The sequence below is a fragment of the Ochotona curzoniae genome, unplaced genomic scaffold (genome assembly GCF_017591425.1).
Source record: "Ochotona curzoniae isolate NIBS_2020 unplaced genomic scaffold, NIBS_Ocur_1.0 scaffold_4506, whole genome shotgun sequence".
NCBI lineage: Eukaryota > Metazoa > Chordata > Mammalia > Lagomorpha > Ochotonidae > Ochotona > Ochotona curzoniae.
The window spans coordinates 40,882,773-40,904,057 of NW_024467119.1; the positions used below are offsets into that span (position 1 = coordinate 40,882,773).

At 37.6% G+C, this 21,285-nt stretch overlaps 1 protein-coding gene across 4 annotated transcripts in view; it reads right to left on the bottom strand.

Annotated features, from left to right (window-relative positions):
- Positions 1-1,041: 1,041 nt before the first annotated feature.
- UBE2D3 (ubiquitin conjugating enzyme E2 D3) overlaps positions 1,042-21,285 on the bottom strand; it is a 28,091-nt gene continuing 7,847 nt past the window's right edge. For all 4 annotated transcript variants that reach the window (XM_040967199.1, XM_040967198.1, XM_040967200.1 and 1 more), the window contains exons 3-8: positions 11,440-11,503; positions 11,305-11,336; positions 7,231-7,308; positions 6,054-6,159; positions 4,305-4,398; positions 1,042-2,520 (exon numbers count right to left, since the gene is read on the bottom strand). In XM_040967199.1, the coding sequence (XP_040823133.1) occupies positions 2,475-2,520; positions 4,305-4,398; positions 6,054-6,159; positions 7,231-7,308; positions 11,305-11,336; positions 11,440-11,503 (420 nt within the window). In that variant the 3' untranslated portion in view covers positions 1,042-2,474. The remainder of the gene's footprint in view (positions 2,521-4,304; positions 4,399-6,053; positions 6,160-7,230; positions 7,309-11,304; positions 11,337-11,439; positions 11,504-21,285) is intronic.

The following is a 21,285-nucleotide window of genomic DNA, read 5'->3' on the forward strand; positions in this document are numbered from 1 at the left end:
ACATAAACTTAAGATCAGCCAACCTGATTCCTTAATGTTAAAATCCACCTGAATCTTACAGATGGCATTATACTGTTAAATTACTAGTTCAGCAGAGGGCAAATTCTTGGATTTTTTTTTTTGAGGTTTCATTGTATATGTGCTGAAGTCCAGTGTCCATACATTCAAAAGTTGGTTTTCCAGGTGCTTTAAGTTACTATTCTCTTAAACCTGGAGAAGCCGCTATGGCTTATTCCCTTAGAAATGATATGAAATGTTGTATAAGCGTCATGTCAAAGATAAACAGATCTGGACATATCTACTAGTAGTTATGACAATCAATGGTTTAGGGGAGTCATCACTAAACACCTAAAGGTCCCCAAGGGTAAAAAGGTCTGAAAGCCAATTAGGGGTGCACTGTAATATATGAGTATGTGTTTTATTTATATTTGGCTTTCAAGAAATGACTAATCTACTAATGCTGTTATTTGTGAATACAGAATTGTCAGAAGTAATTATTGCAAAAATGGAGCCAAAGAGTAGTTCTTACCTTGCAGAGTAATATGTCACTAATTCTCATTCATAACTTAAATCCAAAGTCTTAACAATATAACATCTGCCTTGAAAGGAGACATTATCTTTTAACAAAAGAGAAAATAGAAAATTCACTCACTGGAAGAATTATATAGCTGGATTAACTTTTCCCAATGAAATGCTTATTACAGAATAACAAAGCTAGAACATCTTCAGAAGGCATGCATTTCACTTCCAGTTTAGACAACCAGTAAGTTAATAAATCATGTCCAAACTATATTTAAACGCTTACGAAAATCAAGCTTTAACATTTATTTCTAGCTTTCCACATCTGTGGAGACAAAGAATAGGATTGCACATAATTGTAAGCAGTGCAAAAGTGTGGAGAAGTCACATATGCTAGAAACTTTAAGAAATAAAGCAATGGTAATTGGAAAAACTACAGTGTCAGATTCAAGAAGGGTGAAGATGGTAATGCCCATTACTACAGAAGTTAGTGGCACAGATAGCACTGGTCAAACAGAAAAATAATCCAATAGCATTGACTTTTATTCATTCATGTTAAGTCACCTGAAATGATATCTGTTTGCATTTAAATGTTCATTAATGTAAATGGCTGAACAAATCCACTTCAATGGATACTCAATATCCCACATAGTCACTTCAACACAGCCTCATGACAACTCCCACACCAAAACAGTACTTTATTTTGTAAATTTTGACCCATTATTACTCCCAAGTTATGGTTTCTTCAGCTGTCAAGTGTACAATGTGAAGGTAAGTTTTAGTTAGATGGAGCTGCACCTGGAAAACAAATTTCTTAAAACTCCATATACAAGCTCAAAACTGCTGGGGTCCCAAGTCCATCTACGAACTCCAGGGCTGCCAGTATCATGGAGCAGCATATTAAAGCTACATTATCTGAATAGCTTATTAGTTCTGCATAAGTCAGGTCAAGCAATGTGTCAACCTGTAACAGACTGTGCACTCTAACTGAACATGGCAAAATATTCATTCTTTTGAACTTTACATCATTTGATGTCAAACAATGAAGCAAATCCCAACAGTATATACAAAAGACAGCATTACATTTACAAAAGATTGTTTCCCATACTGATTAATCCAGGCAGCTAACTCATTGGTTTATGCAACTTTATTGAAGAAAAATAAATCAATTACTAGCAGAGCTATTAGTTGATCACTCATCCATTGACAACTTGCATCATTTATTCAGTGCTATATTAAACAGTGTATTGGAAGATAGATTAACTAATAGCTCCAAGCCTCCTAACAATTTAAATGAAAATTACAAAATGTTTGAGACCCTATTTTGGAATACAAAGGGTGTTTGACTTCCAATTTCCATTCTCTGTAGAACAAGAACAGGTCATTCCTTTATTGACATGCATAAAATACATCACATTTTTCTGTTCTGCTGATGCTATAAATTCAATACCAATTCTCCAGCCACATCAGTTATGAGCATAAAGTATATCATGTAACCTCAAATCTCTAACAGTAGAAGGCTTAAACAAAAATGGATGCTGCTAGAATAATGCTGCTGCCTTTGATGTGACAACTGCATCCAGCTCCCTGCCTTTCAGATGATTTCTTCAGCATGTTAGAGCAGTGAGGAAAGGTTTTAGTCTCATAACCAAGTTAGAGTGAAGACATTGGCCACATAATACACATGCTCCATTTTTTTTAAAAAAATTCTGAATCTTGGGCAACTGTTCTCTTGTAACTACTTTACAGTTTCTAAAAGCAGTTATTGTCCAAAGCTGGAAGAACTTAAGTCTTCTCAGATGAGCATGTGAATGAATGGAGGGAGGTAAACAAAAAATAAAATTAAAAAAGATGAGGTCTGATAGGGGAGCAGCCGGATAAGAAAATCAAAAAAGGAACAGTAATTTAAAGTTTATTCCAGCTATAATGCAGGTTATTCTGACTTTAAGGTAGCATCACATGGCATACTTCTGAGTCCATTCCCGAGATATTCTGTTGTACCTGTAAACAAAAATGACGTCATTTTAAAAAAGAAGAAAAAAATTTCTAAAAGGAAGGAAAACATCTGTTTTACCTTCAGACATATTATAAAGTCACCTCTAATGGCTATAATTAGAATAAAAGCCAACAAAGGAGAAATAGCCTTGGTACTCAAAGCAATGTGGAAAACAGAACTTTATGCTTTCAATATTGAGATTGGGGGGTTAACAAAAATGAAAGACCTTTTGTCTTGACTAATGAACTCATATTGCATTAGAAATTCTATTAAGTTATGCAGTGTAATGAACCTCCAAGACCAGAAACATTTTTTTAGTTCATTATAAATGTAATTCAACAGGGACTTGCATGAAAGATCAAATGTTTCACTGAAAATTTTTATCTGAATCCTGTATTCTGAGAATTTATCTGGCTCCAAGTATTATCAGAAGAGAAATAAAAGAGGAGGGGCAGAAGAGTACGATATTGGAAAGGATGATAAAAAGCAGTCACTTTCAAGTAGAGGTGGGCTTCTGTGCTTGTGTAAACCACAACCACAAATGTGGTGACTGGTGCTACTAAACCTTACCGAGACCCACCAAATGGAAATCTCTAGCACAATCAAGGCATCTTCGTTTATTAAGATCAACAGGTAGGTACACACATGAGCAAAGTCATGATTGTGAAAGATCATTAACACTAATACTACAGTTTTCTCCTAAATAAAACACTCATGCCACAGACCACTTACCAAAGACAATGACAATCTTAAGAAATAAATACATAAAGGGCACAGGATATCTTTTACATTCATAAAACTTTCTAAAATATTAACTAGCTTCATATTAAGAAACTAAGTAGTTCATAACTGCTGTCATATGAAAAGTTCTACTACTTTATGATTATGCCACTTTAAAAAAGCCTCTCAAAAAGTTAGCACTTTTAAAACAAAAGGCTTTATTTTGCAAAGAGGGTGCCACAAAATATAGCTGACACTAAGGCATGCTTGTCAGTAATAAACATTTAGTTTAGATGCCTAGCCTTAGAAATGTTCTTCCCTTTTTTTACTATCTCCTGGCAAAATTTGAATTAAATGATCACATTCCATAAAGCATTGGTACAAAGACTCAAATTAAAATTTAAACACTGCGGTAGTTTGAAAAAGATACTAAAATTTCTACTTCTTTCTAGTACTATATAATGGTTTTGCCATGCAAAAATATTTTCAAGCAAAAGTGACTACTGTATATACTTTCACATTACACAGGGATCAAGCAGTTAAATGTACAGTTTCCAGAAGACTGCCACATTTGTTACCTTTTGTTAGTTAATACAGTGCCTTAAAGCATGCAGCACTCAAGTGCTGGCAGTACCATGAATAAATGCACCAGAGTGCAAATCCTCTTACCCTACAACATAGCGTATTTCTCTGTCCACTCTCTTGCTAACCTATTGTACCTAATTGAACAAGTATACTTCGCATTAATTATAACATACGTAAGTCACAATGGTGAAGTTGCATAATAATCAAGTATTTGATAATGTAGACCTTAACATTTACAACAGTACTAATAGTTTTTGAAAAGAAGCACACCTGAGGCAAAGAAATATTTGTCCCAGTCACGAAAATATTTAAGACTTAAACAAAAAACCCAAGAAGTTTTATACGGCCCATTTACAAATTAAACTTTAAAAGTTTTATACGCATTGCCACAAGTTACACCACAATATAGGCGTAACTTACTAAGTAATATCACTTTATCTGCTTAATTACTAAAATCAGTGTTTCCTTAAGTGATTACACTTACTTATCTCTGTCTGTTTTATAGATCCGTGCAATCTCTGGCACTAGGGGGTCATCTGGGTTTGGATCACATAGCAGTGAACAAATGGATAAAAGAACTGCAAGAAAACAAATGTCTTGTTATTCAGCATCAGAAGTATCCACAGGGTTTAAACTTGGCATTTCAAACCTCAACTCACAAAAGTTAATCTTAATGAGACATAGTTTAACAGTAAAGTTAAAAATCAGGCTAAAAATAGAGGTTTACTGGCATCAAATTCATCACCAACTGAACTTGAAGCCACCATTCATCTCAGGAGTTTGTAAGGCAGTCAACAAAATGTCCTATTACCTTATTTACCAATTTTTAAAGGGCCTACATAGTTTAAAATTTCAGTAGCTTTTTTTTGCATTTCAAAGTGGGGTAAAAAAACCACTTTACTAAGAACAAGAATAAACAGTTGTGCCACATTATTCTTGGCTATAAGGAACAAAAAAAATGCATTCATTTTCCCAGGACTGTTTAGGTTTCTGACAAAAGTACCCAACTGCTAACAAAATGTTTTGTCTCCTTCAATTCATCATGTTGGAGATATTATTCCAAGGAGTCCTGGTGAAACAAAAACAGTATCAAGACTTAGCCAGCCTTCAGCTCTGACTCTTTCCCTGTCCAACCTATCAACTTAAAGAGAATGCCAAACACCAGAACATCCTGCTCTTTGCCAGTCAAGATTTTTAACATATAGGTCCTGGTGCGATAGCCTAGTGGCTAAATTCCTCACTCCGGGATCCCATATGGGTGCTGGTTCTAATCATGGTTGTCTCGCTTCCCATCCAGCTCCCTGCTTGTGGCCTGGAGACTTAGAGGTGCCAGGCTCCTGGCTTAGGATTGGCGCAGCACCGGCCTTTGTGGCCGCTTGGGGAGTAAATCAATGGCTGAAAGATCTTCCTCTCTCTCTCCCCTTTATTCTATTTTTTTTTTGGGGGGGGGGGGGGGGGGGAAGTCAAATATACAGAAACAAACACAAAATTATTAAAACTTTATTAATTTTGAAGAGGAGATCAAATGTCAACCTAGCTGCGGTTAAGTCAGCCCAAAGACAGGAGCCTGGACTCAAAGCCAAATTTATAGAAAGATGGAATCCCGGGCCCAGTGTGACAGCATAGCAGCTAAAGTCCTCGCCTTGAACACGCCAAGATCCCATACAGGCGCCAGTCCTAATCCCGGCAGCCTCGCTTCCCATCCAGTTCCCTGCCTGTGGCCTGGGAAGGCAGTCAAGAATGGCCCAAAGCCTTGGGACCCTGCACCCGTGTGGGAGACCTGGAGGGAGTTCCTGGCTCCTGGCTTCGGAATGGCCACTGTGCTCACTTGGGGAGTGAATCATCGAACAAAAGATCTTCCTCTCTGTCTCTCCTCCTCTCTGTGTATCTGACTTTCCAATAAAAATAAATATATAAAAAACCAAACCAAACCAAAACAAAACAAAAAAATGGAATCCAAAATAAGGATATTCTACATGCTGGGAAGCAGCAGGTAGTGTTCCCATTCTTCCAGATGGGCAGTTAAGAATCTAAGAACTACCCAGGCACTCAGGTATTCCCAGATGGCATCTTAACCAAACTGCCAAATTCACTTCTTAGAATTTTTTATTGATCCCCCTACAAAAACTCTGCACTCATAAATACTAACACAAGTACATTCAAAGATAAAATTTTTAAACTGCTTAAAAAAAAAAAAAGCCAGAAGTTCAAAATAATTTGCTGAAAAATTTACCTTTAGAAATAGTTAAAGCAGGAGACCACTGTGATCTTAGAATATCGAGACAAATGCTGCCATTACTGTTAATATTTGGATGATAAATTCTTGTTGTAAATGCAACCTAAAATAAATTTTAAATTCCTTTAATTATGTTATCCAAACAAAAATCATGAAATGTTAAGGTCACACAAAAAAATTCAAATCACGTAAATCTAGCTTATATAAAATGAAGTATGAGAACTTACTTGTCTATACATTCTGACCATGCCTGGTGGCTCCCTCAATTAAGAATTTAACTTTAAGACAATAGTCCAACAGTACCACAGATATCAAAAAAAGCTATCTGCAGCTATTAACACATTAATTAAAAAGCTTTGAGTATAACTAAAATGCATAGGCTAGCTTAGTTAAAGTTACACAGGTACATATTTGACATTGCATTTCCCCTGCACTCAGAACAAACCCGAGCATCACCCAGTGTTTCACCTAAAGCAGAGTTAAGAAGCTTCTGGCTCAGGGGCCAAAGAGGCCTACAAAGTCATCTGATCTGGTCCTGCCTGGTCCTGAAAACGCAGCTGCAAGAGTGCTTGATTTTCAGTCCACAAGCAGGCTAATTTTTAAGCTGATGATTTTTTTTTTTTTATCGTCCTCACATGTTAACAGTCAAGTGGCCCTTGGCAAAAGAAGTTCTCAAGCCCAATAAGGCAAACTTCACATTTTACCTGTAACATAACTGAAGACAATTACAGTAGAATGTCAATGTCATAGTTATTCTCGGAAGGCTCAATTTAATGTAAATAGCTCTGATTATTTGTACAAAGCAATCACGTAAGCACACTAAGTAATTCCTTTATGTTGTGAAACAAAAAAACACCAAATGACTATCCTCTACCAAAAATGTATCACAAAGCGGCAGTAATAATGTGTCCAACTAAATACTCAAGTTGAATATCTGATGCTTACCAGTTTAAGACAATAACATACAATCCAAATCTATAACATTAAGGAAAAAGTAATCATTTACAAGTTCAAAGTTATTAGACACTATCAGTGAAACAAATCCTATCTGTGGCTTCAATCATGTTTAATCACTTTATATACACATTTAACAAATTATGCAGAACTCATAATCTGTAGGAATGGTCTAAATGAAACAGGTACATATATTTAAGGTTTTGAGAAAAATAATCACCTTAGGTGGTTTGAAGGGGTAGTCTGTAGGAAAATGAATTGTCAAAAAGAATACACCGCCTTGATATGGGCTGTCATTCTGTGAAAAACAAACACAGTTAACTCACATTACTCTATTTAAGTTACATGTGTAAATATGAAACAACGGTGTATGCTTGTGGTCTGCAGCAGGTGAAAGTCTCCATCTGCAACTCCAGCACCTCATCAAGTGCTAGTTCAAGCCCCAGCTTCTCAAGTCAGCTTTCTGGTAACTTGCCTGAGCACGCAGTACAAGATGGCCTACACGCTTAAAATCCTGCTACTCATTAGAGCCCAAATGGAGTTCCAGGCTCCATTCTCACTGTGATCCGGTCCAATCTAGGCTTGGCCATTTAGCAATCTGGGCAATGAAACACTGAGGAAGATCTATCACACTCTCCTTGTAATGATAGTAATCCTTACCAGTAGACAGATCTATACAGATGCTTTGGCACTTGCAAAACAATGTGAAATATGTTCCCCTTAAAAGAAGCAATATTTCAAGCTTCCATGTATGGAATAGTACTACTCATTTTTGCTAGTTTGTTTTAATTTGAATATGGAGAATTTCATTAAAGAAATAAACATTATATAACATTATTAAAACTAACATGAGAGAATTTGCTAGTTTTTCATTTAAATATGTGAGTAATGCCAAACATGAAGATTTTAGACCCATTTCATAAGATGCTTAAAGCTTTCATTAATTCTAAATTCTAGTGACTGTTTTTGAATAAAGAATATCCATTTGAAGAATTTTAATGAAAATGGAATTTCTTGTGATTTGTTCAAAAGAACTCAAAGGCGGGCCCGGCGCGGTGGCGCAAGTGGTTAAGTCCTCGCCTTGCACGCCCGGGATCCCATATGGGCACCGCTTCTAATCCCGGCAGCCCCGCTTCCCTTCCAGCTCCCTGCCTGTGGCCTGGGAAAGCAGTTGAGGACGGCCCAAAGCTTTGGGACCCTGCACCCGCGTGGGAGACCCGGAAGAGGCTCCTGGCTTCGGATCGGCATAGTATCGGCCCGTTGCGGCTCACTTGGGGAGTGAATCATCGGATGGAAGATCTTCCTCTCTGTCTCTCCTCTCTGTATATCCGCCTTTCCAATAAAAAATAATAAAAATAAATCTTTAAAAAAAAAAAAAAAAAAAGAACTCAAAGGGGCAAGTATTTCAATGTTCAACCTGAACACTAAAATCCATAGTAAAAAGCAAATAAGTTCTGCAATATGACAACGCAGCTTATAAAAGAACTGAGGCTTCAAAACACCAAATTTATTTATAAACTGGGCGTAAACTAACTGCACCAAGAGAAAGGTACAGGGAAAGGGCTACTTTGGTCTTTAAATGCTCAAGTGTGTCCTAAGTATTTCAAATCTCTGAACATCAAGCCCCTGATCTCAACCCCAGATTTTGTGTCTATACGATAGAAAAGTTGCAACCCATAGGCCCCATACTTAATTATTTCCCATTTTTTCAAAGATAAGGTAGTTATTAAATCTTTAAAAGGTATTTAACATTTTCAATTATTTTCTTTTTGCCAGCAGACAGTATTTTAGTTCAAGATGTTACTACTTTTTAGCTTAAGTATTCCTTCCTTTAATCTTCCTTGCCTTCCAGTTTTGGGTCTCTAAGATTTGAAAGTCAGACTTATAGAGAGAAGGAAATACAGACACAAAGATCTTTCAACTGCTTGTTCACTTTCCCAATGATGGCAATGGCTGGAGCATAGCCAACACGAAACCAGGAACCAAGAGCTTTTCCCAGTTCTCTCATAGGGGCTCAAAAAATTGAGTCATCCTGTACTGCTTTTTCAGGCCATAATCAAGGAGCTGGATCAAAGTGCAGCAGGTGGCATTTGAATCAGCATACATATGGGATGCTACACTTGCAGGTGGAGTACTAGCCTACCTTGCCACCACCCCAACCCCTTCAGTGATCTTTTCTCAGACACAAGTTTAGACCTCTACCTGAAATTTATCACATTTGACATCCTAAATACACAAAGAAATTCTAGGATTTGAATCCTCCCAACCTAGTTTTACATTATACCTTGAGAACACTCCACATAAGAGCAACATCTGTTTCTGCCAATTCTACTTCCAGTTAAACTAAGCATATAAATACCAGAAACAGGTGTTTAAAAAAATTACTTAACCAGCAATTTCATTCTTTCAAAGGTTCAATTTTTATCATTTGTGCACTTTGAAGCATTAAAAACTAGTATTCCTGCTACATAGACTTTTATAATTGAGAACATTCCCTGACTACAACTTAAAGTCAAACACCACATTGAAACGTAAAAGCTACATGTCTTAGAAAAACAAAATTGTTACTGCTGTGGTACTGAGTTCACTTTTAAAACTGCTTCGCTGATGCACTCTATAGTTAGAATATAGCAGACAAAATTTATGCTGAGTGGCTTTTCCTAACTTCTGAAATTATACTACAAAAAGTGATAATTAACTCTTTAAGCCATAAACAAATACTACTACCGAAGCAAGAAATTTCCTTTGTAATTGTTTTAAAATTTCATTCAATATTTAAATAGCTCTAAAAAAATTCAACCACTTGTTTTGTAAATGTTTTAAAAATGCTAAAATTTATCAAGATAAGCAACTCAATATTCTCAGAAAAACTACCAGCATACATGTCTCATTAATTCTTCAACGTACCATAGCTGTGTATATTCCTTACCTTGCAAGAGTGTAAGACACCACAACGATTTTATTTAGAAAACTGGTTTACTCTGTACACTGCCCAATTACTAATCTTTTGCTTACTAATGTTTCTATACTTTAAGTTTTGACAATTTCTATAATAAAGCAATCTCAAAATATTCTGAATGAAAGGAGTTGTATTTGTTGTGGACACTATAATGCACTTTATAGAATTCTTTATTTTAAAAAGTTGGCAAATCACAATGGGAAAGTTCTAGACATTGCAAAACTAACTGCTTTCAAGATCTAGGTAAGCTAGATGGAGACAAACTCGTAGGGACTATGACAGACACACAACACGTGCTCATCTGAAATGAGAAGTAAGGATCATGTGTGCTTCTCTAACGTTTAAAATAACCATGTTTCATTTCATAGTGCCTGTTTAATTCCTAGCTTTAGCTCTAGCTTCCTACATAGCAGTATCTGTCCTCTGGCTGCAACATTGTGTAATTACTTGAACTCAATAATTCCTGATACATTTCCCCATGTTTCTCCTACTTAACACTTTAATCACATAACTTATCTTCCATCCCTCTGTAGTAATTGTTTTCCTGATCTGATTCCCTCAGTAATTTAAATTTTCCTAGAGACTGACAGGGATATCTATCATGTACCTTTTCTAGCTGGCACAGCAGGTACTCACATGAGGTAGAAATAGGATTAAAATTTTCCAGTAAGATACACGTAATTACTTAGAATACAGACCCTAAGGTACCCTCCAAGTTGAAAATACATTTAAAAATTTACATGTGCAAGATAGTCTTACACCAGAATGCTTTTAAGTGTGTTCTAGATCTCTGAAATTCTTAGATGGTCTCCATAATGTCTCAACATCCAATCATCCAGCATAGTTTCTTATCTACCCAGAACTTAACTTTGCTATATTCAATTATTACTGTCTGCCTAAGAATACTCATATTTTTATAAAACTAAAGTTCTGTTAAGAATAGATTATCAAAACACTATTTTACTAGACTGTTCAAGGCTACAGAACCTAAGATCTTTTCAGTAACATAACTCACGATGGAATTAGAGCCAGGACATTGTGTTTATAAATATCAGGAATCTCCAGGACAGTACTCTACATTGCTATAAAAGAAAAACTTCATTGAGACAGACATCTGGTTAAGTCCAAGGAGATACACTATACAACTTTATCACAAGAACAAGACACATACAGTAAATGTTAAGCAAATCATTAATTCATTATATTATTCCTGTAAAAGTAAAAGCATACCTGAAACAAAATTATTACATGATCAAATTAACCTACAAACTAAGTTAAACACAGATTGATCCTATTTTCAACCAAAAGCAAAATTTAAAAATTCTTAATACTTACAGGTCCCATAATTGTGGCTTGCCAGTGAAACACTAGAAAGGGGTAAAAAAAAAAAAAAGATAAAATCTTGTTACTATGTAAAAACGTACTCACTTTTAAATGTTAGTACTAAATATCAACCTGAAAGTTACTTACTATCATCTCCAACTGGACCTGCAGAACATTGTGCTGGAGGGTCACGGGCCAAATCACTAAGTTCCTATACCAAAAGGAAAAAAACGGTCAGTCATGTACCATATATTAGAAAACACAACAATTCCATTTCATTTAAAGACATGTGATCACATAAATATATTCCATCAGAAGAGAGAAAACATTCAGTAACCTAACTCCAGTTCCTAGAACTTCACAGGCACACCTGCTTAACGGACATACTGAGACAATTACCTTGGCTAGGATTCACTAAAGTATACATTTATCAACAAAGTTCTTACTACATGAACAAAAGCTAATAACCTAGCCAATCAAACTAGTTAGTAGTAAGATGCTCTCACAGCTTACAGCAAGCCAACAGTCACGATAATTGCTAAAATTTCAGATTTCAAGGGACTCTGATGTCTTAAATCCTTTCTTCTTGAATCATCAAGAAAAAAAAAACCCAAAGCAAAAAAAAACCTCCAAAAGACCAAAAACCGACTAGCACGATTACACTTGAGAGCTTTCATAAAGCTATCCTTTCTGTATTTAATCTCATTATTCCTCAATGTCTTTTACTTAACATCATTTTAAACTATTATTGCAATTCTAACTAAAAATCATTTCTAGATACAAATCTGCTCTTCACAAAACAGGAATTTCCAACATCTGTACGTAATTGTAACCCTTCCATGAGCTACGAGTAACAAATATGGACAAACTTCTAATATAAAGTCATTTCCCTGGTTATATTTGTGGAAACTTATTTTATTTATTTAAAAGGCACAGATACAGAAAGGATTTTCCATCGGTGAGTTCACTTCCCAAATGGCAGCAATGACCAGATGTGTTGGGAAGTTCTTTCAGTTTCCCACAAGGGTGCAGAAGTTCAAGGCTGTCCTCTACAGCTTTCCTAGGATCATTAGCAGGGAGTTAGATGGCAATTAGAGCTGCCAGCTCTTGAAGTTGCACTCCACAGATGCCAGTGAAGCAGGCATGGGCTTAACCCACTATGTCACAGTGTTGGTCTCTCATTATTATTATTTTTAAAAACCCAAGACAGTATAGCTCCTTCTCATCAATGACAACACAGTGTAATCATCCAAATAGAAAACAACAAGCCAAGGTTAAAGCAACATTGCCTGAACCATCCACAAACTTAGCAGCTTCTCTTAGATTGTTTATGGCATAAGGCAGTAACACCTACTCCTTTAAAAACAAAACAAAGCAAAATATAACAACAACAACAACAATCAGGGGCCCAGCGTCGTGGCCTAGTGGCTAAAGTCCTTGCCTTGAACACACCAGGATCCCATATGGGCACCGGTTCTAATCCCAGCAGCTCCACTTCCCATCCAACTCTCTGCCTGTGGCCTGGGAAAGCAGTCGAGGATGACCCAGGGCCTTGGGATCCTGCACCCATGTGGGAGACCCAGAGGAGCTCCTGGCTCAGATTGGCCGTTGCAGTCACTTAAGGAGTGAATAAGCAGATGGAAGATCTTCCTGTCTCTCCTCCTCAATGTATCGGACTTTGCAATAAACAAATCTTAAAAAAAAAAAAAATCAAATACACCCACATGCAAGGGCCAAGGAACCTTTGACTTAATCCCTTCTCTCATCTACACATGACAACAGTGATAGAGCTAATGTCTGGGAACAAAACAGAACTGCTGAATGTAGTCCCACACAGAAAAAAAGTACTAGAAAGCAAAAGAAACAGAAGTCTAAAAAGATACAATAAAGACTAATCTGGCCAATGGCAACAATTTACCACAACTCTTAAAACACCAGTTAAGCGTTGCTTGGACAAATTTTTCTTCCTTTTCACCAATCAACTCTAAGTTATTTCCCACTACAAACAGAAGTTCAATTAAGTGGAATCAAGTTTCCAAACATTTTCTTTCCAAAACACCCAAGCTTTGCTTTTTGGTACCATCAAGGATATTTGAAGAATATTTATTAAAAACTCCCTCTTCCTATCCTTCAGAGTTTAGAAGATGAGAAATTCTTGACTTAAATTTCAGAGTTAAAAACTGTTTTGAATTATGTGGCACTGCATGACATTTAACTGAGGAACTCAAACCACACACACATACCATTTCATTCTTACGACTTAAAACATTGTTACATGGAGTCATACCAGTAAGTACTAGCCTTTCAGATCTTACTGTGTTATCAGAGCAACTGCTTTAAATACATTGAAAAATATTTTGTTAAAGATTTATCCTGGGCCCGGAGACGTGGCCTAGCAGCTAAAGTCCTCGCCTTGAGCCCGCCAGGATCCCATGTGGGCGCTGGTTCTAACCCCGGCAACTCCAGTTCCCATCCAGCTCCCTGCTTGTGGCCTGGGAAAACAGTCGAGGATGGCCCAAAGCTTTGGGACCCTGCACCCGCGTGGGAGACCTGGAAGAGGCTCCTGGCTTCAGACCCGCATAACATTGGCCATTGTACTCACTTGGGGAGTGAATAATCGGAAGGAAGATCTTCCTCTCTGTCTCCGCCTCTCTGTATATCTGACTTTGTAATAAGTAAATAAATCTTAAAAAAAAAAAAAAGATTTATCCTGAAGGTTGCTACAGACTACATTATCCAAGGGTTATCTACTAAAATATGTAAAATGCACGAGCAGACTTAGATTCAACACATGATTAAATCTGAAAGATAAGCCACTGTTCTTTTTCTGGTCTATCTGCTTTAGATGAAAGGTAAATGCCTCCTCTTTAAAAACACACACGTTTCACTAACAAGGCCGTATCAGCCAACTCTTTTAACCTTAGGTGAGCAAGTATGACAGTGCTTGTTTCTGGTGGTTGACTGGTGGGTACCAATTAGGTGTGAAAACACAAAACATTTACAAGTGCAAAAAACAGATGTTGTTTGAGTAGCTGTGCCTTAAGTCAATTCTTTTGGGTGTGCAACATCTCGTTTAAAAAAAAAAAAAAAGACTATCACTTTTTTAATTGGAAAGTCAAATACACAGCGAGAAGAGACAAAGAGGAAGGTCCTCCTTCCGATCATTCACTCCCTAAGTGGCAGCAAGGACAGCCAGAGCTGAGCCAATCCAAAGCCAGGAGCTTCCTCCAGGTCTCCCACATGGGTGCAGGGTTCCAAGTCTCTGGGCCATCCTTCACTGCTTTCCCAGGCCACAGGCAGGGAGCTGGATGGGACTTGGAGCAGCCAGGATACAAATTGGTGCCCATATGGGATCCCGTGCACTCTAGCCACCAGACTACTGCACCAGGACCTCTTTAATTTTTAAGATTACATTCAAGGGCCCGGCGGCGTGAACTAGTGGCTGAAATCCTCGCCTTAACGCGCTGGGATCCCATATGGGCGCCGGTTCTAATCCCAGTAGCTCTACCGGGACAGAAGATCTTTCTCTCTGTCTCTCCTCCTCTCTGCATATCTGACTTTGTAATAAATAAATCAATCTTAAAAAAAAAAAAAAAGATTGCATTCAAAAACCTGGCTCTTCACTCAAACTGTAAATTACTCACAAATCATTTCTAAATTAAGCAGTATCCAAATTTCCCATGACCAAGACACTTCTGATAAATATCTAAAATGGGGCCAATAATGCCACATGCCAAAATCTACTTCAAATTTCAACTTGAGGAAAAAAAAATAGTAATGTAACTTGAAAATTTTAAAAATGACCATTTTTAAGAGAAAAAAAACACTTAAAACATTTCATTCTTTCAGGTAACATCCAATGACAACTAAACAATAGATCAGCATTTAGTTTTGAGATACCAAATAATGTTCATGACATCATTATGCTTAGAAGGTAAGTACTAAGATACAATATCTTCGGTAGGGGAAAAAAAAAAAGGTGAGGAATAGAGTAAGTCATCACAGATCTTCTCTGCTGATTACCACGAACAGCTGAGTAGTCCTGAGCGACTGTCAGGGACCACTAACCAGTTCTATGGACATGGCTACCTATGGAATTATGCTGCTCCAGCTTCAGTTATTACCTTAAAGGGTTGGAATGTAATCTAAGCTCAGACTTGATCTTACAGTCTACCGTCTATCTCTGCCAAAGAATTTCCCAATCAAAACTGAGAGTGACACTTATTCTATGACCAGGAGCTATAAGGGATATGACCAAGAGCTGTTGGCAGGAAGTGCCTCAAAATTATAAGGTAAAAGTGAGAAGCTAGAGAAACCAAACTAGGAGGCCTGGCAAAGGCCTAGTGGTCAAGTCCTCGCCTTGCATGCACCAGGATCCCGTATGGGTGCCGGTTGGTAATCCCAGCTGCTTCAGTTCCCTTCCAGCTTCCTGCCTGTGGCCTGAGTAAGCAGCCAAGGACAGCCCAAACCCTTGGGATCCTGTACCCATCTGGAGACCCAGAAGAAGCTCCTGGCCCGTGACTCTGGATTGGCTCAGCTTCAGTCGTTGCGATTACTTGGGAAGTGAACCAGCAGATGGAAGATTTTTGTCTCTCCATCTCTCTGTAAAAAATCTTTGCAACAAAAATAAGTCTTACAAAAAACCAAAAAACCCCACAAAACAAAAACCACACTAGCAGCAAAGGTAACATATGTGCAAAACTTGAGTCCCTGGAGTTGTGACTTGCCGTTTCCCACAACTATTTCTTTGCCTAAATTCTCGAACAAATCCCTTACTAAATCTGAAAGAATTGGGGAGGAGGGGGGGAGAGAGACACGACACACAGTAGAAATGCACACATTCTAAAAAACTTGCTACTTCGTATCTCCTTTACTAATTATGTGGATTACCCCATAAATCACAATTCTTCAATCTTCCTGGAAAACACATGAGAAATACAAATTAAGAAAAAGCTTCAACCTTAAGATTAGGGAAGGGCTGCCATTGATGGTATAGAAAGCGAAACCTCAGCTTATGGTGCCAGCATCCTATGCGGGCTCCAGTTCAAGTACCAGTAGCTCCACTTCCTGATCCTGCTCCCTGCTACAGCCTGGGATAGCAGCAAAGGGCCCGACTCCTTGGGTCCCTGGCTCCCAAATGCAGACCCAGAAGCAGCTCCAGGTCTTGGCTTTGTAGCTGCCAGGCTCTGGCTCTTGTTGCCACTTGGACAGTGAACCAGCGATGGAAGATCTCTGTCTCTACTCTCTCTGCAACTCTGCCTTTCAAATAAATAAACCTTCAGGGAAAAAATTAAGACAATAAGAATAATCAAGTAGATAGTTAGCTTTTGGACTATAGGAACTACAGGTAAATTTACAATGTTACTAGTCAGAACTTTATTATTGATATGTTCCCTTTGAAGGGGGCAGGCTAGGGAATTTAGTTATGACAAGAATGTTAGGTGTGAAAACACTAAAATAAATGATAAAGCGGTAGAAACTACAGCCTCATGTAAAAACAACGGGAAGCCACTTAAGGCTTTCAAACAGGAGCTAAAAAAATCAATTTGGATTTTTAAAAAGTATAGGCAGAGCATCAGAAATTACTTTTTCAACTTGTAATTTTTAAGTACAACATAATTAAAGCACCCATGTATCACCCTATCAAATGGTTTTTTACCATACTTCTTTCAAATTTTAAGTTATGTTTTTGCTTGTAACAAAAAATGTTAAGAATCTGCCAATACCAAAATACATGCATTATCACAGAAAATTTTAATTTGTTGGTTACCTCCTGACCTGGCATAGTGAAAATCCCCTTTATGAAGGGTAGATTATGTATGTATGTATGTATGTAACTGCAGCAGGAAACTATTAATTTTGCAGTTAAGGATGAAAACTACACTTCTGTGATTGTTTTACTCTCACAACTGCATTACAGAAATACAGCTCACCTATACTTTAGAAACTTCTTAACAGGGAAAAGAAATGCAGGATACCACAAGATTCCAGATAGGCAGAACAAAGTGGTACGTGGTACCATCTACTCTATAACTTGAGAAGTACAACTAAGGTTAAGTTTCAAGGCTCCTTTTTCCAAACAATGCCATTGGACTCAAATTTTATTCCAGCTAAAAAACCTGATATGGTATGGGTGTGTCAGAGGGAAAAAAATTTCAACTGCACCAAATCAACTCCCTGAAGTTGTACCTCACAAAGTTTGTGGCTGGGGCCAGCGTCATGGCTCAACTGGCTAACCCTACATCCGTACTTGCTGGCATCCCATATGGGTGCCTATAAGTGCCAGCATCCTATGTGGGGGTGCTGGTTCGTGCATGTCCCTGCTCCTCCATGTCCCATCCAGCTCCCAGCTTATGGCCTGGGATTCTTGCACCAACATGGGAGACCAGGAAGATTACTTTAAAAGAACACTAGATGGATCAAGCACATAACAATTATAGTGTTAGAAACGAGACCCCCCACAAAAAATCTTGCCATTGGGAAGGTATTATGGTACTGCTAATTACCATTAATTCACCTGCATCCAATAATGATGTCAACTGGGATTGAACCCAACTTTCAGATTCCTATCCAGCATTCTGCTAAAGTGTATCCTAGCAGGCAATACAGCTGAAATATTTGGGTCACTGTCACTCACACTAGAGACCTGATGGAATTCCTGGCTCCTGGCTTCAGTGGGTCTGGTTCCCACTTTGGGCATCTGGCAGAGTCAAACACAAGCATACACATACACTCTTTGCCTTTTTAAACAAACCTGAAAAACTAAAAATATGCAAAGAGTGAACTTTAAACTCAAAAACCATCTTCCTGAAATGAAATGCAGCATTTGATAGAACTCATCACTGAGAACATATATAGTCCTGGCACTAGTGTGGTTATTCAGCCAGCTAACCCTCTGCCTGTAGTGCTGGTATCCTTTATGGACACAGTTTCACATCCTAGTTGCTCCACTTCTGATCTCTACCTGTCAAGGCCGTAAGCAGGAAGATGGATCAGAAGTGAACCAGCCAGGACTCAAACTGGTGCCCATACAGCCCATGTAACTCAAGTTCCTGAGAGACCTAAAAGAAGCTCCTGACCTCAGACTGGCTCAGCTCTGGTCTTAGTGGCTATTTGGAGAGTGAACCAGTGGATGAAAGATCTGTTTCTGTAAATGTGCCTCTCAGAAAAAAATATGTACTTCTTTACGAGAGAGAGACACACACACACAAATCCAGCAATTTCCTCATGGCAAGATTGCTGTGTATTTTCCTTTAAAATCACAACATCTATAGGAAAGGAAGTTATGACAATCACTTTATCACTTATCTAGGTAAATGTCCTCAAAGTTCTCATGAGATCCAGTTTGCCTCACTAAGATTTCAAGCAGATCTCTAACAGGCAATCAGTTTCAACTTACGCCATTAATATTCTCATCTGGAAATACAGCATACACAAGTTTTTAAAATTCTGAAAACATTTCTTCTATGGCATTTTTAAGAGGAGGCTTATAGTTTGACCAAGATCTTCGCTTTGATCTTTTAAAGAGAGAATACTTCTGATAATTGAAATTGGGAAATAATTAGGTGCATGTCTGTCAGCCTTTTACTTGTGCCTCAACATAGGAATAATTTTGTTTTTGCTCTTCTTCTACATGTTTTTCATTCTATGATACATGGTGCCAGCAGAATGAGAGGCTGTAAGAACAGGAGACTAAGGTACCAGAAACAGTAAAGGCGTGAGACTGCTAGGAAAGTACAGAAAATGGTTGTTACCTCAAAAGTTAAAAGTAAAAAAAAAAAAAAAAAAAAAAAAAAAAGTTTAGGAATAATGAACCTATAGCCATTTCAGATGTACCTCCTTCTTAAGATTTAATGCCTCTAGCAAAACCATCTAAATGTTCCTTAAACTTAAAAGTAACAACCACAGCTTGAGTTAACAGATTCATAGAATCTAAAGGCATCATTTATGGAAACAAAGCTTAATAGCCAACATATAACTCTATAAATAACACATTCTAGGTTGCCCAAATTTCAGCATTCTCTAAAGCTTGTCAACTCAAGTTGATAACATCAAGCTCATGGATTCTCTCATACACAATCTACTGTAAGCTTTCCACAACTTATTACCCAAATCTCCACCATTCATCTTAGAGTTCACAACACAAAAGATTCAATCAGCATAGAATGAGATTCAAATGGGTACAGTTCCTATCAGCATTTTTGGAAAACCCAAAAGCTTCTATTGTTACTGGAAAATTTGCTGTGCTTGAGTCTATTTTTCTTCAAAACAAAATTTTCTGGCCTAAAATATTTTGATTGTCAACCAGCACTGAGAACTTGCTTCTAACACTGTTAGGGCCTCCATAAAATGAGGATAAGTGCCCTCAGAAGAAACAAGTTACAGATCACACTCAAGTAACCTTGCAAACCCCAAAAGTTCACAACAGTAAGAGGTCAAAATGCAATACCATTATACCTTTAGGGGCATAACACATTGTGATTTGTTCAAGCTATCAAATTTATTGTAGCTTACTAATTTAAGCTTTTTCATACATCTTACATAAATACAAATGTACAGGAAACTTCTCACAAAAGTTGCAATTTTTTCCAAACAAGCTTGGCAAAGCCATATGAACAGAGCCAACATTGCAGGTTAAGCAGTCAGCATAGTATCTCATATGAGCTCCAGTCTCAGTTGCACCAACTCTTTGCTAACGTATTTGGGAACTCAGCAAGAACTGGCCCAAGAACATGGGGCACTGCCATCCACAAGGGAGACACACACCTGGATGCATTTCCAAGCTCTTGGCTTTAGGCACCATGGCTATTCGAAAAGTGACCTAGCACATGCAAGGTCTGTCCCATTCTAACTTTGTGTTTCAAGTAAATATACAAATCATTTAAAAAAAAAAAAAGGTTCTACAAATCAATTCCTAGCATTCTAGGCTCAAGATCAAAAGGTGTTTGGCACAGTAGCTAAAATGCTTACATTCCTGGAGAGTAGTGACTGGCTTAAGTTCCAATTGCTCTGCTTTGGATCCAGCTTCCTGACAACGCACATGCTGAGGTAGCAGGTAAAAGCCCAAGTCCCTATGCAGTAGACCCTATGCAGTAGAGTTCTAGGCTCCTGGCTTCAGCCTGACCCACCCTTGAATGCTGTTGGGTATAAGAAGTGAACCAGTAAACAGATGTCGCTCCCTGCTTTTCATAGAAAATTAAATTAAATTCATTTTAATACCTAATTTGAGAAATTTTTCAGGTTTCTGTTATCATGATTAATAGGTAGGTGCTGCACATCACCTCATTGGCACAGCATTAACTTCCTGTTTAGCCGTAATTATAGGTGAGACAAGTATGCTTGTTTATTAGACATGATACTATGAATGGCCTGAATGAGTAATACTACAATTTTCTTTCTTTAGATCATCATGAAGGTCAGTTAAGGTCATTCTTTTGTAAGCATTATCTGAAATGAAATGAGCAAAGACTGAATGCCAAACTGTTTCAGAGCTTTGACCAATGAAGGCAAATAAGACATTTTATGAACATAAATAAAAATTAGTAGTAGTTCAAGGGTACTAAACATAATGATGTATGTTATTAAACTGTAGAACAGTTAATATGAATAAATATTTCAACCTGAAGCAAATAACCAAGAAACAATCAATGACCACTGAGACTTCAAAGGTTAAACACAAGAAATTCAGCTGTGAATAGATAGGATTGAAAGTCTCCAAATGACCGAAAGAAAAATTATGCTGAATGTATAATTGAGAAATAAAATCAGATGTCTGAACAAAGTACAAGAATACTGAACTTTTCCCCTTCTCACATAACAGCACTAAAGGTACAGTTCTGAGAACAAATCTTATCCAATAAAAGCACACTGGCTAATTAGATAATAAATGAATCTGTTCTTAATTACACCATGCAGTTCTGAGAATCATCACTGAGCTAGTAAGATCAAAAGGAAAACAGAAGATGTCCAGTTAAAGACAGCTGAGTTTTGCTG